The sequence below is a fragment of the Miniopterus schreibersii genome, assembly GCF_964146895.1.
Source record: "Miniopterus schreibersii genome assembly, chromosome: 8".
Classification (NCBI taxonomy): domain Eukaryota; kingdom Metazoa; phylum Chordata; class Mammalia; order Chiroptera; family Miniopteridae; genus Miniopterus; species Miniopterus schreibersii.
The window spans coordinates 60,636,142-60,650,130 of record NC_138109.1 but is presented as its reverse complement, the minus strand read 5'-3'; the positions used below and the strand labels follow the sequence as shown (position 1 = coordinate 60,650,130).

Sequence of the window (13,989 nt, the reverse complement as noted above, 5' to 3'; positions counted from 1 at the left end):
GTGGTGAACATCTCAGTGAGCGCGGTCCAAAAAGTCCAAGATATGGACCTCCTGGAAAATGGAATAGAATTGTGATTGTTAGGAGTTTCCTCTGTTGCATGGATTCTCAGAGAGTACCAGGTGCACTAAGTCAGTGGTGTTTACTCTTTTGGAGTCATGAAGTCCTTCAGCATTTGATGAACACTTGTACCTTCTTCATATAAAAAATACACCATTGCCTCTCATGACCTCCCTCCACATATTTTTGCAAAGAGTTTTGGGGAATTTACTGAGCCCTGAAGCACATTTATGGCTCTGCAGGATCCCCAGGCCTCCGGTTGAGAATCCCTGTTATGCAGCATCCCTTTTCTGAGCTAGATGGAGTTGGGTTCAAGGGCCCTCAAGGGCTGTAATCTGCATTGGCTATTTCTGTGCTGATGTTTGGTTTTGCCAGGCCAAGGAACCTTTATAAAGAAAAACTGGCATGCACTTGGGAGTCTGGGAGGTGCCTTCTGCTCTTTGTAATAAGGTGTGAGTGAAGAGGCTGATTCTCTGTGGACACAGGATGGAGAACAGGAGCTCATGCCTGTTTGCCTCTTTCTAGATGTTCCTTGAACAGCAGAGCTCACACACATTAGATGTGCCTAGAGGAACTCTAGGCCTTGGTTTATAAGTGGAATTAAGCACTGCTCATGTCTGCACAGCATTTGCCTGACTAAGGCCTCATTACCTAAGAGCCATCCTCAACATGGTCCAATGCCCACTGGAAAGGGGAGTCCTGAGCATGCTCACTGGCTCAGGCAGGATGAACTTGGTGCCCAGGCCTTCCCAGGTCATCCCTGTTGGGTCCAGAGCAAAGGGACTGGCAGGGTTGTAGCAAGACCGTGGCTGGATCTATCTGGTCTGCAGATCCAGCTTAGCTTACAATCAAGCAAGTGACTTCACAGTGGTAACAAAAGGAGTCTTAGGGGACAGGGTGCAGAAGACAGGGGGCTGTAATGGGACTTGTCACAAGACATCAAGTTACAGTCCAAATGAGACAAAGTCTGATGCTCAAAAGTTAAAACCAAGATGAAAGCTACAAAGAAACTATAGATTTAAGACACAAAATTGGGTTCTCTGGTTTGGAAGCTCCTATGAATTTCACCAAGTACACTCCTTGCTTCCCTGGCTGGTTTTAACTGGCCCAGCCATACCTGGAGTTGTTTTTGTCATAGTGGGGGACCGTCATAGTGTATAGCGTCTCTCTGTTCCATCCTGTTATATCCATCCTTTCTTCATAGACCCTGAGCTATAAGGGAAAGGAGAAATAGTTCATCCAGTGTATGGACAGTTTATTTTTCCTTTGAGGCGATGTATTTTCTAGCGAGGGAGAATATATTAGTCAAAGCGAGTTGATAGAACTCAATTCCCTTCATCTCTTCTCCTTGCCAGCCTCTTGCTCTAGGGTATGATCCATGTGGTTCATCTTTAATTGACTATATATCTCTGCCAATAAATACAGATGGAGAAGTTTACTTTCATTGGGGGGCATGTATCTTCTCTAACTACTTCCCAAGTGTCTGAAAGGGTTCAAAATTCACTGTTCAGTTTCTGAAACCTGACCTTCCCTTTGTTTTTAAAGGAACATATGAGGTGAGCCAATCCAAAACCAAAGCTAATCTGGGGAACAGGTATTCCGTTTATCCTGGACAGCGAAACTGGAGGACCTGGCTGGGGTCCGAGCTGAGAAGGCCTGCAGGCCGCCCGTTTCTGAGGGCCCCTGCTTTGATTCCTCGGTGTATGCACAGTTCTGAAGCAAAGCGGGAGAAAAGAGGAGGCAGCTTCTTACCCTGTTGGCAGAAGCTCCTCCAGCCCCAGCTCTCTGCTCACCCCCTCTCTGATGGAAACTCTCTAATCGTTTATTCTTGTTGCAGTATTTTAACCAATATTTCTGAAGTCCGTCGAAGTATGGGCTACTGTCCTCAGTTTGATGCAGTTGATGACCTGCTCACTGGGCGAGAACACCTTTACCTTTACGCCCGGCTTCGGGGAGTGCCAGCCGAGGAAATCCAGAGGGTAAACAGCTGTTGTGGCAACCTAGGGGTTTGGAAAACCGTCAGGCTATTTCACAAGAGTGCAGTTATTTAGCAATGGGAAAGCCATAGAATGCTATCCATTCATTCATTCACCAAATGCCTACTGAGTGTCTACTATGTGCCAAGTACTGTTCTGGATGAGGGGGTATAGCAATGAGAAAAATAGACAAAAATGTCCCTGCCCTCATCTCTTACAAAACAATATATATCTGAGTCCTTTCACCCAGAATCCCATTTCTGGGAATTTACCCTGCAGGTGCTCCTCCCACAGTACAAAATGCACATGCAAAAAGTTATTCACTGCATTTTAGCTGAAAATATTGGAAATTACCTAAATGTTCAGGAATAAGATGTTGGTTGAATAACTTACAATATATACATACAAGAAAGCCTTATGCAGCTGCAAAAAGAAAGAAAGAAAGGAAAGAAAGAACAAGGAAAATCCCTGAAATGACATGGAGTTATTTCCAAGAGAGATTTTCAAGTAAAAAAAAAAAAAGCAAAGTACAAAATGGCACATGCATAATGCTTTTTATGTAAGAAACTAAGAAAAATAAGAAAGCACACATTTTCCTGCTTGTCTTTACAAACAGAAAGGATAAATCAGAAAACACTAAATTCCATCATGGACAAGAGGGAAATGGGTGACAGGGAAATGGGAGGGAATGACACTTCTCTGAGTATACCTTTTTGTATAGTTTTCATTTTTGGAAGCATGTTAATAATATTCTGCATATTCAAAAAATAAAACTAAATAAGAATGGGAAGGGAGTAAAAATGAAAACAAAAAGAAAATCCTAACACTGAAAGTAAACTGAAACAAATTAATCCAATTTTATTTCAAATAAATATTATTTGCAGAGGGGGAGGGGAAGAACTAATACAGATAACTGATGATGCAGTACTTGACTATATATCCTAAGTCTTAAGTAAATGAAGCAGAGAGAAAAAACTACAAACGAATTCTGAGCTCTCTTTAGTCTATTTACTTTTTATAGTGGCATGGGTAAACAGTTCTGAAATCAGTTAGATGTGTTACAGGAGTAAGTAAATGAATAAATGTGTTAATGTTGCTGGGAGCCAACATTTTCACTGTGGAAGAAGAGACATACAAATATGGAAAGGGGGAAAGCAAGCAATTACCCTGTGGGGATGGATTGGAATTGGAAATGCACTGTAAACTCATGAAATATTTATATGTACAAGCTTGTGCATGCACGCATAATGTATCCCTGTGTATTGTGCATATGCATGTATAGGTATGTGCATAGACGTGTGTATGTTTGTGTATGGATATAACTGAAAAGGCTAAGAAGAAGAAATACCCCAGTAGCAACCATTCCCCACTAAAAGAAACTATGACTCTTCAAACAAATGACAAATTCCAAGTCTGGGACAGCATAGGTATTAAATGAGCTTGGAAAATCTTATGCCAGGAGTAAAGAAGTGCTTAAGAAAAAACAGAGGCATGTCACAAGTACACAGGAGCCATGTCGAAAGGGCTCCCAATGGCCATATATGGGACAATTTGGGCATCAAAATAATGAAATACCACAATAAATTATAAAACACAGGGAGGGATAGGAATTCATAAGTCAATGCTATTAAATGGATAAATAAACAGGAGAGAAGGGAAGATTCTTGCTTACAGTCAAATTCTGAGACAACTGGTTATGTGGAAGAAGTTATGGAGTTGGAAAACCATTTTGCAATGATTATAGTAAAGATTGGATTACACAAGAATCATCAACAGTTGATAAATCTAGGGGAAATTTTTTATGACAAGCAAGATATTTGTGTGGTTTAAAAATATGCCCCACAAATTGCTTATTGGTTGCAAGGGGGAAGCATAATCATTTTTCAATAGAGGAATTAGACAACACCTTGACTGGGTGATCAAAATTAACATTGCCTGAGAGGCAGATGGCTATCTCACGCCACAGATGCAATGCCCTGAGAAGGGCACAGTTTCACTTAGTAATATTCTGATTGGGAATGCATAAACCTGCATCTTACCATGAGGAAACATCAGAGAAACTCTAAAGGAACATTCTATTTTAAAATTACAGGGGCTGTAATCTTCAAAAGAATCAAAATCATAAAAGACAAAGAAAGCAGAGGAAGGTTATGGAAATGCTCCTGATCACAGGAGGTTAAGTAGACACAGTGACTGAATAATGGACACTAGCCTGCATCCTGTACTGGAGAGAAAGTAATGCTACGAAGGACATTATTAGGCCAATTGACAAAACTGGACTGTGAACGGTAGATTAGATAAAAGTATAGTGACAATGCTAAATTTACTGACATGTGTAACTGTGTCGTGGTTATGTAAGAGAATAACCTTATCTTTAGAAAACAGACTCTGAGGTATTTAGGAGTGAAGGGCCACGATGTATCTTTGGGCCTGAAAAAATTGTGTGTGTGTGTGTGTGTGTGTGCGTGTGTGTGCATGTGTGTATGTCTGTGTCTGTGTAAGAGAGGGGGAGAAAGAGTTATGAGTGTTCTTTTTACTATTCTTATTTTTACACCTTACTGTAAGATGAAAACTGTTCCAAATAAAAAGTAAAAAACAGAGCTTACATTCTAGTGGGAGGACAGACAATAATAGATACGTGAAATAAACAGTATACTTGTGAATGAAAGTCCTTAGGGGGGAAATTAAGCAGAGGATTGTTGGCATGTGGTTTGTGTGTTAAGGTAGGGTGGCCCAAGGAAGACCTCACTGAGGACGTGAACTCTGAGTGGGGACATGAAGGAGCTGAGAGGGGCCAGGTGGATATCTAGGGGAAGAACATTCCAGGCAGAACTATACCTGTGCAAGGCAGAAGCATGGGGGTTTATCTCCAGTGACTTCCCTAGTTTTATTCCTGTGCACATGCATGTGCATGCATGTGTGTGCACACACACACCTGTTACTCTCCATCACAGTTCCCTGTTTAGTTCCCTTAAATCACAGTTATAATCTGTCATTCTACTCAATCTGTGAGTACAAGGTCATTGGCTATGTTTATCATTATCCTCCAGTGCCTAGTACAGAGCCTGGCTCATAGTGGGTGCTCAGTAAGTACATATTTGGTGCACAAGACCTCAAGTGTGACGCTTGTTGAGGGGTGGAATCAGCGAGACCCACCATCTTCTCAAACAGACCCCAGGACTCTTCCCCTTCCCCTTCTAGCCATAGTCTGGGACACTGGGTCCTGCTCTTTAAAAGGCTGAAGCCCATTTCCCAGGGGGCTGCACCCAATGGGTGCTGAGCTGACCAAGCTGGAATCTAAGGCGCAGAGTGGAAAGAAGACTCCTGGTCTTTGAAGCATGTGCCAAAGAACATGAGCCAACAGGTGGCACTGTCATCCCAGATGTGTGAGATCTGGGAGCTCAAGGCTCTGAATTGGTGGAGGTCTGAGATGCCTGCTTGTCTTTGCCAAATGGGATTTCTTTCTCTTTCCCAGGTGGCAAACTGGAGTATTCAGAGCCTGGGCCTGTCTCTCTATGCGGACCGCCTGGTGGGAACCTACAGTGGGGGCAATAAGCGGAAACTCTCCACAGCCATTGCCCTGATCGGCTGCCCACCGCTGGTGTTGCTGGTAAGAGGCCTTGTGACCTGTGGGGACTGGCAGGCCCAAGGGTTGGATTCAAGTGATGCATCTCTGTGGTTGGGTCAGCAGATTTAGAAAATTCAGTGGTCAGTTTTTATCTGGATATTCATTTTGAACAAATCAGCCCAGTGCTTGGTGTGCAGCTCTTGGGAAAAACAGGAGTCACAACACATTTTCCCTTTAAGTTCCTGGGAAGTCTCTTGTGGGCCCACAGGCTCACAGCAGGGAAGTTCAGCCCCTCTGTGGAGTGTCGACGTCGGCTCAGAAATTACTACTGCCAGAAAAGGTCTGTTTGGGGTTTGAAGTGGACAGGAGCATTAGCCTGGATCAGAGGCTCATGTGACTCTCACTTGGAGCCTGAGGCCCCCATGCTCATAAGGTCTGGGGTTTATGAGGCCATGGGTCTCAGGACTTGGAGGGAACCAGAAAAGTCTCAAAGTTGCCTCCTTGCCTCCTTGCAAACATGTGTGTAAGAGTTGGGGAATTTTGTTTGCTTGTTTGTTTTTAAGGTAATTTTACCTTTGCCTTAATCAACTTTAACCCATTTCTGGGATGAAACAGGTCTAGAGATATGCACTCCCCCGATTCTCCACCTCCCTTCCACCTTCCACACACTGTGCACCGGTACCCTGGCTCTCACCCCACTGGGGAGTGACTTGTGCATTGTCTGCCAGAGATAATGCTCAGAGGGAGCCAATCATAGGCGGGCAGTAAGCCAGGCCCCTGCCCTCTCTGCCGCCCCACAGGACGAGCCCACCACAGGCATGGACCCCCAGGCACGCCGCATGCTATGGAACACCATCGTGAACATCATCAGAGAAGGGAGGGCTGTGGTCCTCACGTCCCACAGGCAAGAGAGTCCCAGGGGCTGGGGTGGAGCAGGCAGGTGGGTGGGAGTCCCCACCCCTCACCTCCTCTCTTCTACCCCACAGCATGGAGGAATGTGAGGCCCTGTGTACCCGGCTGGCCATCATGGTGAAGGGCACCTTTCAGTGTCTGGGCACCAGTCAGCACCTCAAGTACAAGTAAGGAGATGGTGGGGCAGAGGGCACCTTTTTTACCTTCATGGGGCAGGGATGGGGGTAATAAGCAGGCCCTTTGCTCTCTACCGACACTTGGGAGGGTCCTGCTGCCCCCTCACCCCATGGGCAGAGGCAGGTGGTGGACAGGCCTCGTTCAGCAGCAGCAAAAGGAAAAAGCCATCTGCTGAAAGAAACTCTCTATACTGTGCTAAGTGCCTGTGGCCGAAGGCTCCCCGAGTCTCCAGATAGAGCATTCTGATTGGGGCATGTGCACAGCCTGGCTGGGAGGAGGGAGAGTCACTATCACTGCCTCATTACCCTGCCACTTGTCCCAACAAATCCAGGACCGAAGACCTGTTTAACAAGCCCGCAATCAACTTACGAATGGTTAGAGAATTAGTTTTCCTTTCTGGCATGTCATATGTTTTTGAGTTTGAGAAATGACTGTGTATTATACAACAAAACTAGAAACGCCAGTAATCTTCACTACACTGTAAATTGTAAACTGCTGTGAATAGTGTGGTATTAACAATTGTTTCCCTGCCAAAGCTGCCAATCAGTTATAATAAGATTATGACAAAACACCATGCTCCCTTGCATTCTGATACACATTATAAATTAGGAAGGGTGGATTTGCAGTTATCACTTGTTTTTTTAACAAATGCTTTTGGAGAGCCCAGAATATAAAAGTCCCTGTGCTGGTGGGTGAAAGGAACAGCAGGTAACCCACCTTACCTATGCTGAGATGTGGCCAGGGGCCTGTGTGGCACAGTAGTCATCATTCCTCCCTGCATCAGGGCAGACTGGTGATCAAGAGAAAGGTCTAGGAGATTGGCTTCACTGGGATATTTGACCCATGATTTCTTGAGCAACTATAGCTGGGACACTGCACAGACATATAGAGGAACTTCTGCACATGAGGTCACCAGACCTATGTCAGCAGCTTCCTGTGTCTGCTGCTGGAGACACGGCTGTTCCCTCCTCCTTTCCCTTTCACTCTTCACTATCCCCATGGTAGGGCAGGTGAGAGGGAACTGTTCCCCGGGTGGAGGGACAGTTTTCCAGAACTGAAAGGTAGAGGCATTTTATGTAGAGGGGAGTGACCTTGATCCTGGAGGGAATGCTGAAATATGTTATAACTGACACGGGTATGCCGGGACGGACCATGCTCTGTGGTGGACCATTCTTTATCCACATTAGGTGACCTGTTCACCTGGTGAAGGGGTCAGGAAGCACCTGGCCCTGGCAGCTCCATTTGTTTTGGAAGTGTCCACAGGAAAGTGCTGCCTTTCCAAGCCTTTCCCCAACCTGGCCAGCCTCTTAAAGGACCAGGCAGCCTTTCCACCACTGAGTGAGAGCGCCGGCCCCGCTGGCCTTCATGGGCAGGCCTGTGATCGCTGCAGAGGGCTAAAACCACCTTTGACTTCAGCAAGTATGTGAGACGGAAAGGAGCAGGGAGCATCCATGCCTCCAGGAGGCTGTGACATAGGTCTGGTGGGCCACCTCACCACACACAGACACCTAGACCTCTAAAAACTAGCACCAAACTATTTCTCCAGGAACTATCGTGGGTTTTTCCTCCCCGTTTTAAACGTGCACAAAAGACCTATAGTGTGGCCTTTAATCCCCAATATTTTTGATGAGTTTATTCCTTATTTAGAGACTGCCTTAGACCCAACCACTAACAGGCCTGTACCACGCCTCCGTGGGTGTCCCCTAGGTTCGGAGATGGCTATGTCGTCACAATGAAGATCAAACCCCCAAAGGATGGCTTGCTTCCCGACCTGAACCCCGTGGAGCAGTTCTTCCAGGGAAACTTCCCTGGCAGCGTGCAGAGGGAGAGGCACCACAACATGGTTCAGTTCCAGGTCCCCTCCTCCTCGCTGGCCAAGATCTTCCGGCTGCTGCTCTCCCACAAGGACAGCCTGCTCATTGAGGAGTACTCCATCACGCAGACCACGCTGGACCAGGCGAGTCCCGGGGGCGGTGCAGCGCAGGGCCGTGCAAGGACTGGACGCCCAGCCTGGGCCGGACCCCTCCAGGGAGGCAGGGCAAGCCTGCGATCCAGCCCCCGCTCCCCTGCCCAGTAGGCGGGGCTCGGCCTGTCAGAAGTTGCTGCCCAGCACTACTTCCTCAGCAGCAAATTTGGCTGACTTTGCAGCACCCTTCACCACTACACTATGACTTTATTTCCTCCTTCCTGGCTTGCGGTGGTGGCTTTTTTCTTTCTTTTTCAAATCAACTTTATTGATGCTTAATTTACATACAACAAAAGGCGCCCATTGAAGGTGTCCAGTTCAGTGAGTTTTGATAAACATGGGCGTTGTGTATCGGGTTTTTAAAATGCGATCACTTTTTACTGCGGTTAAATATGCATAACGTAATTACCTATTTTAGTGTACAAGTCAGTGGCATTTAAGTACATTCCTTTTGCTGTGCAACCGTCACCACCATCCATCTCCAGAAACTGTTCATCTTTCCAAATTAAAACTCTATATCCATTAAGCATTAGCCCCTCACCCCCAGCCACCTGTAACCTCTGTTCTATTTAATGTTAACCACTCCACGTACCTCATGTAAGTGGAATTACGCAGTATTTTGTCCCTTTTTGTCTAGCTTATGTCACTTGACGTGTCCTCAAGATTCATCCACGTTGTAGCACGTGTCAGAATAGCCTTCTTTTAAAGGCTGAATTATATTCCATTGTATGTATATATCATGTTTTGCTTATCCGTGCATCCATTTGGACATTTGGGTGTTTCTGGCTGTGTGCTTTTGTTGCTGTGTGTTTTAAATAGACATCCTTAAGGACTGCTCAGTAATGCAGTGGGAATAGGCAGGTCTCCATTTGTCCTCTGAGGAGCTGGCTCACCAGCACCTTCTCAGCCGTAAGCAGATGAGGGCAGGGGTGGGAGTCACGGCCACACTGCTCATTGAATAAAGAACGGAGGAGAGATCTGACTCCTGTTTAGTTTTGTGGTTTTAGTTTCTTCAGAGGTTTAGAAGATTGCTGCTACTTGAGATCTGCCTTGCTTTGTATACCCCACATCCTTTGAATCCTCCCACAGGATTTGGCTTAGCTCAGGATTCTAAGAAACAAGCCCTGCCCAGAGCACTGGCGGCTGGGTTCCCTCTGGTGGGCCAGACTCCCCTCCTGTAGCACCTAAGTTGCTCCAGCAGGGCTGTATATTAACTGTGGAAAAGAGACAGCAAAGTGGGCGGGTGGGCAGAGGAATGGAGGGTATCATCTTTCTGGAAACATGTACCTATTCTTGCTCTTTTCTTGCCTTCAGGTATTTGTGAACTTTGCTAAACACCACACTGAAACTTACGACCTCCCTTTCCACCCTCGAGCTGCTGGAGCCAGCCGACAAGCCAAGGTATCCCACCACTCTTTCCCAGTCCACTGCTTGGTCCAGGGGGCCTGAGGGGCTCCAAGGCTCAGATATGCCTCCTGCAGAGGGCCCCGATGAACCACACGCACTCCATGTCCCCAGCTCGCCCTCCCCTCCAGTTCCGTGCTGAAGGACTTTTCAATCTGTCGTGGTGTGGATTCCTTTTATAGTCAGGAAACCATTTGGATGGTATGGGAAAGCATTTTTAAAAAGAATTTTCCCACATGTTTTTGCTTACAGCAAAAAGAATTTAGATTTTGGAAATAAGAACCAAACAAAATAGGAGAAAATATTAAAGTGTCTTGATTGTTGGGATATTTGACATCTATGTCTGGTCATGTGTTTGAGTTTCAAAGGAAAGGAATAAAGTGACACTTCATTTCAATGATGGACACATTTGGTTAGAGTGAGGAGTATTGTCTGCTTTAGGAAGAGGGCTCTTTGTTCTTTATAAAATTATCAAGATAGATAGAAGGAAGAAGCAATAGAAGGAAGAAGCAATAGAAGGTATGTATCCTGGACTGTGACAACTCAGGGGACAGTGCTTCCAGGTTCCTGCTCTGGCATTGCACCCCGACCCCATGTAGGAGCACTCCCACCCCATCCTAGTTCCAGAGGGGATGGGGGTTAGAGAACATACTGGAGGATGCACCAAGATCAAGGTGTCTTGGTTTAAGTCTAGGATTATAAAGGGACAAATTAACTCAGTCATTCTCTCTAGACTTACCTGAAGAGTAAATCGAAAAAATCAAAGCACTTTTCCAATCAGCAAAGATGCGCAAACTTTTATTTCCCAAAATATTCTCATTCCTCTCACCAGTTTCTCAATTTTAAGAAAAATGAAATACTGCTAATGATGGAAACACTGCTTTCCAAGGTCACACTTATGATGAATTTTTCACCTTCTTTTTGACCAGTAGAAACCTAATGGCTGCTTGGCAAGGTTGACTTTGCACCCCATCTGCCAAGAGGGCCCAGCAATGTCTAAGTAAAAGTACCTGTCCAGGGAAAGTTAGTTTTGCTAAGATCTTCCAGCCTCTTTCTCATACGTAGGTCTTGAATTTGCTGATTACACCAGTAGAAAGCCATTTGCAGTTGTGAATACCTTTTATAACTCAGAATACATTATTGGGTAGCAAAAGTGTTGCCTAGAACTACCAATGTCTTCCCTACCCCCACCTGGCATATTGTCTCTTAAAGGGCTAATACCAAGCCATCTCTGGGCCAGGTGAGGGGGCTGATGGTCTATGATCTATAGAAGTTCACTTCAAACCTGCCTTCTTGGCTTTTAAGACAGGAAGAGCCTGGTAAGTTTCTTGGCCTAAAAAGCAAACATTAAGGCACTGTGATAGCCTTTGGAAACCACCAGAGGGTGTAGCTTCCCTCTGAGGTATGAGCATGTATGCACAGAGAGGATGTGAGCCTTCATGGTGTCTGCACTCTAGAGCCAGAGAGACCTGAGGGGTCATCTGGCCCAGACTGCTCACAGACACAGAAACAGAATAGCCCACAGCCTTGGAGATCTCATAGAATCACAGTGCCCGTGGCCGAGCTTCCTCCAACAATTAATTGATGGCTATTTAACCTTTAAAATCTAAAAGCCATAGCACCATCTCTTTGGACAACTGAGATGACGAGAGTCCGTCTGATCTCTCTCCGTAGGTCTGACCTCCTTCCACAAGGAACTCCAGGCAGCAGGAAGCGCAAGAGCCTCTGCCACGCGGTCATCCGATCGACCACCCAGCGTCAGAAAGGCCTCGGCAGCAGAAACAAACACATGTGGGGCATACAGAGAACTCCAAAGGGGGCTTTTTCAGAAGGAGGCCAAACTGACTGGTTCACCTGGGACACCTGATGGTGAAACTGACCCTTTTCATCCAGACCATAGAAGTAGAAGCCCCAGTTCATCCTACTAGTAGCTTTGATCTCAACATGACTTGCACATCAAGTGGATCTGCTTTTCTCTGTATGTGTGTCTGTTTTATTTTTAAGGAGAAAATAAAATGCAAATCTATTTCTCACACACTCTCTGAATTCACTGATCCCCCTGGTGTGCATCATCTGGGATAGTTTTAGACATAATTTGTGCCCGTGCAGCTTCCTGTCGTTGTGTGAACTTGTGTGAGAGTGATTGCCGCAGGACTGCCAGCCACAGCAGGATTCTGCAGCACTGGGTGGTAGTGAAGGGACTAGCCTTGGTTTCGTGCCAAGCCTGCTCTATAGGGCTTGAGGGAAACACCCACTGGCCGTGCGTGTGAACATTACCCATGGTTGACTGGGTATTATTTGAATCTGGGTTTCACGTCTGTTTACTCGGCTTATTTGAGGGCCTGCCTCACAGGTATAATTAGACAGGAGAAGACGAGGCAAGGGCTGCTGAGAGTGGATCTTTGGTTGGATATGAGATCCAACATGTCTTTGTAACTGTTTAAAGATGTCAAGGCCTTATTCACACAGGGCCATGCCATTTCCAGGTGCCGGCGTGTCATCTTCTGCTGTGATGACATGAGGCAGTGGTTCACAGGATGTCTAATGGTTCGCGTAAAGCTTACCAAGAATCTAAAAAGAATAGTTTTGAACCAAACCATTTCAAATGACTTGTGGGAGAACAATGGGCCATGCTCTTGATCCTGACCTTAGCTATCTTCTGCATTACACTAGGCTGTCCCATGGCCACAAGGGACTGCTAGCTGCCCATACCTGGGGTCCTGGTAGGTGGGTTTCCCTTCTGATTCATCATCCCTGTGAGCCACATACACTCTAAGGCTGTTTTCCATAGTTGCATCCTGGTTGTAGCCTGGTGGGCTCTGCAGGAGTTCCTTTGAGTCCTCTGTTGAGGGTCCTCTGCCTGTCCCAGCCCCAGCCCCAGCCCCAGTCCTGACACCTCTGCTACCAACCAGGGCCCCAAAAGATGCAGGGTGTTGGGTTCCCACCCCTGGACTGTCCCTGGTCACACTGGGCTGAGGGAATGGGGCCCATGGCTTGCCATGCTCCCCTTTTTCATCTTGCAGATGTACTACAGCGGCAGGAAGCAGACTTAGGTCCTTCCAGAACCTGCAACCAGGGGGTGAAGCAGACATTGCAGCTTCGCCTGTCCAGAGTGAACGGCTGGAAGAAGCCTCTTCACAAATACCAGGCAGTATCCTGGGCCATGTTTGTGACCTTGGCATTTTTATTCTCATGCTGCCTGGTATGTGGAAGTGTATTACCTACAGAGTATCCTTTCACTGGCGCAGCACCTGCTTGTAGTCTAGAGTCGTGGGGGGCTGGGGGATGGCCATAGGGAGGACTCCTCCACCAGAGCAGGCTCCAGATATGTGCCAGGGACACACTCCCTCTGAGCTCTGTCCTCTATGCTGAGTCAACCCTAAGGGTTACCCTCTGCTCCCAACTCCTCACTCCATACACCTCCCACTCTAAGGCGTCCAACATACCCCCCCCCACACACACACACACACCACACACACACATAATCTCTTCCCTGTTCTCTGTGAGACTCACTACCTTGGTGTTCTGGTTAAAAGTGCAGATGCTTATGCAGAAGCATTGGCCCTCACCTGGGGTTGTTGCAGAGAGAGTGCACCTGGCTTCAAGGGGGCAGCAAGGGGGCCCCAGGGTGGGGGGCAGAGGCCACAGAATCTGGAAGGAAGTGAGACCTGGACCACCACAGCTTTCACAAGGATGCACAGAGGTCCATCTATGTTGTCCAATAAAGAACAGTGAGTTTAATGAAGACTTTAGAAAATGCTAAAGCCTTTACAATGCACAGCTCAAGTTTGCTCACTGCAAGCCTCTGTCAGGTGCCTGCTATGGGACCCCATCCCCCATTACAGAGCTTTCCAGGTCAGCCCTCAGGTGGCTCACTGGTGGGGTTTCAGGTCTGCCATCCTGCAGGAGTGGCTATATTCTGTGGCTG

The 13,989-nt window shown here is 46.7% G+C and overlaps 1 protein-coding gene across 1 annotated transcript in view; it reads left to right on the top strand.

The window, feature by feature from the left end:
* ABCA4 (ATP binding cassette subfamily A member 4) overlaps positions 1-12,098 on the top strand; it is a gene marked incomplete at its 5' end in the record, with an annotated part of 120,025 nt that extends 107,927 nt beyond the window's left edge. The window contains 7 exons of the mRNA XM_081145372.1: positions 1,896-2,037; positions 5,510-5,644; positions 6,403-6,506; positions 6,589-6,681; positions 8,399-8,648; positions 9,972-10,058; positions 11,736-12,098. Coding sequence (XP_081001498.1) covers positions 1,896-2,037; positions 5,510-5,644; positions 6,403-6,506; positions 6,589-6,681; positions 8,399-8,648; positions 9,972-10,058; positions 11,736-11,741 — 817 coding nt within the window. The 3' untranslated portion in view covers positions 11,742-12,098. The remainder of the gene's footprint in view (positions 1-1,895; positions 2,038-5,509; positions 5,645-6,402; positions 6,507-6,588; positions 6,682-8,398; positions 8,649-9,971; positions 10,059-11,735) is intronic.
* Between the last annotated feature and the right edge of the window lie 1,891 nt (positions 12,099-13,989).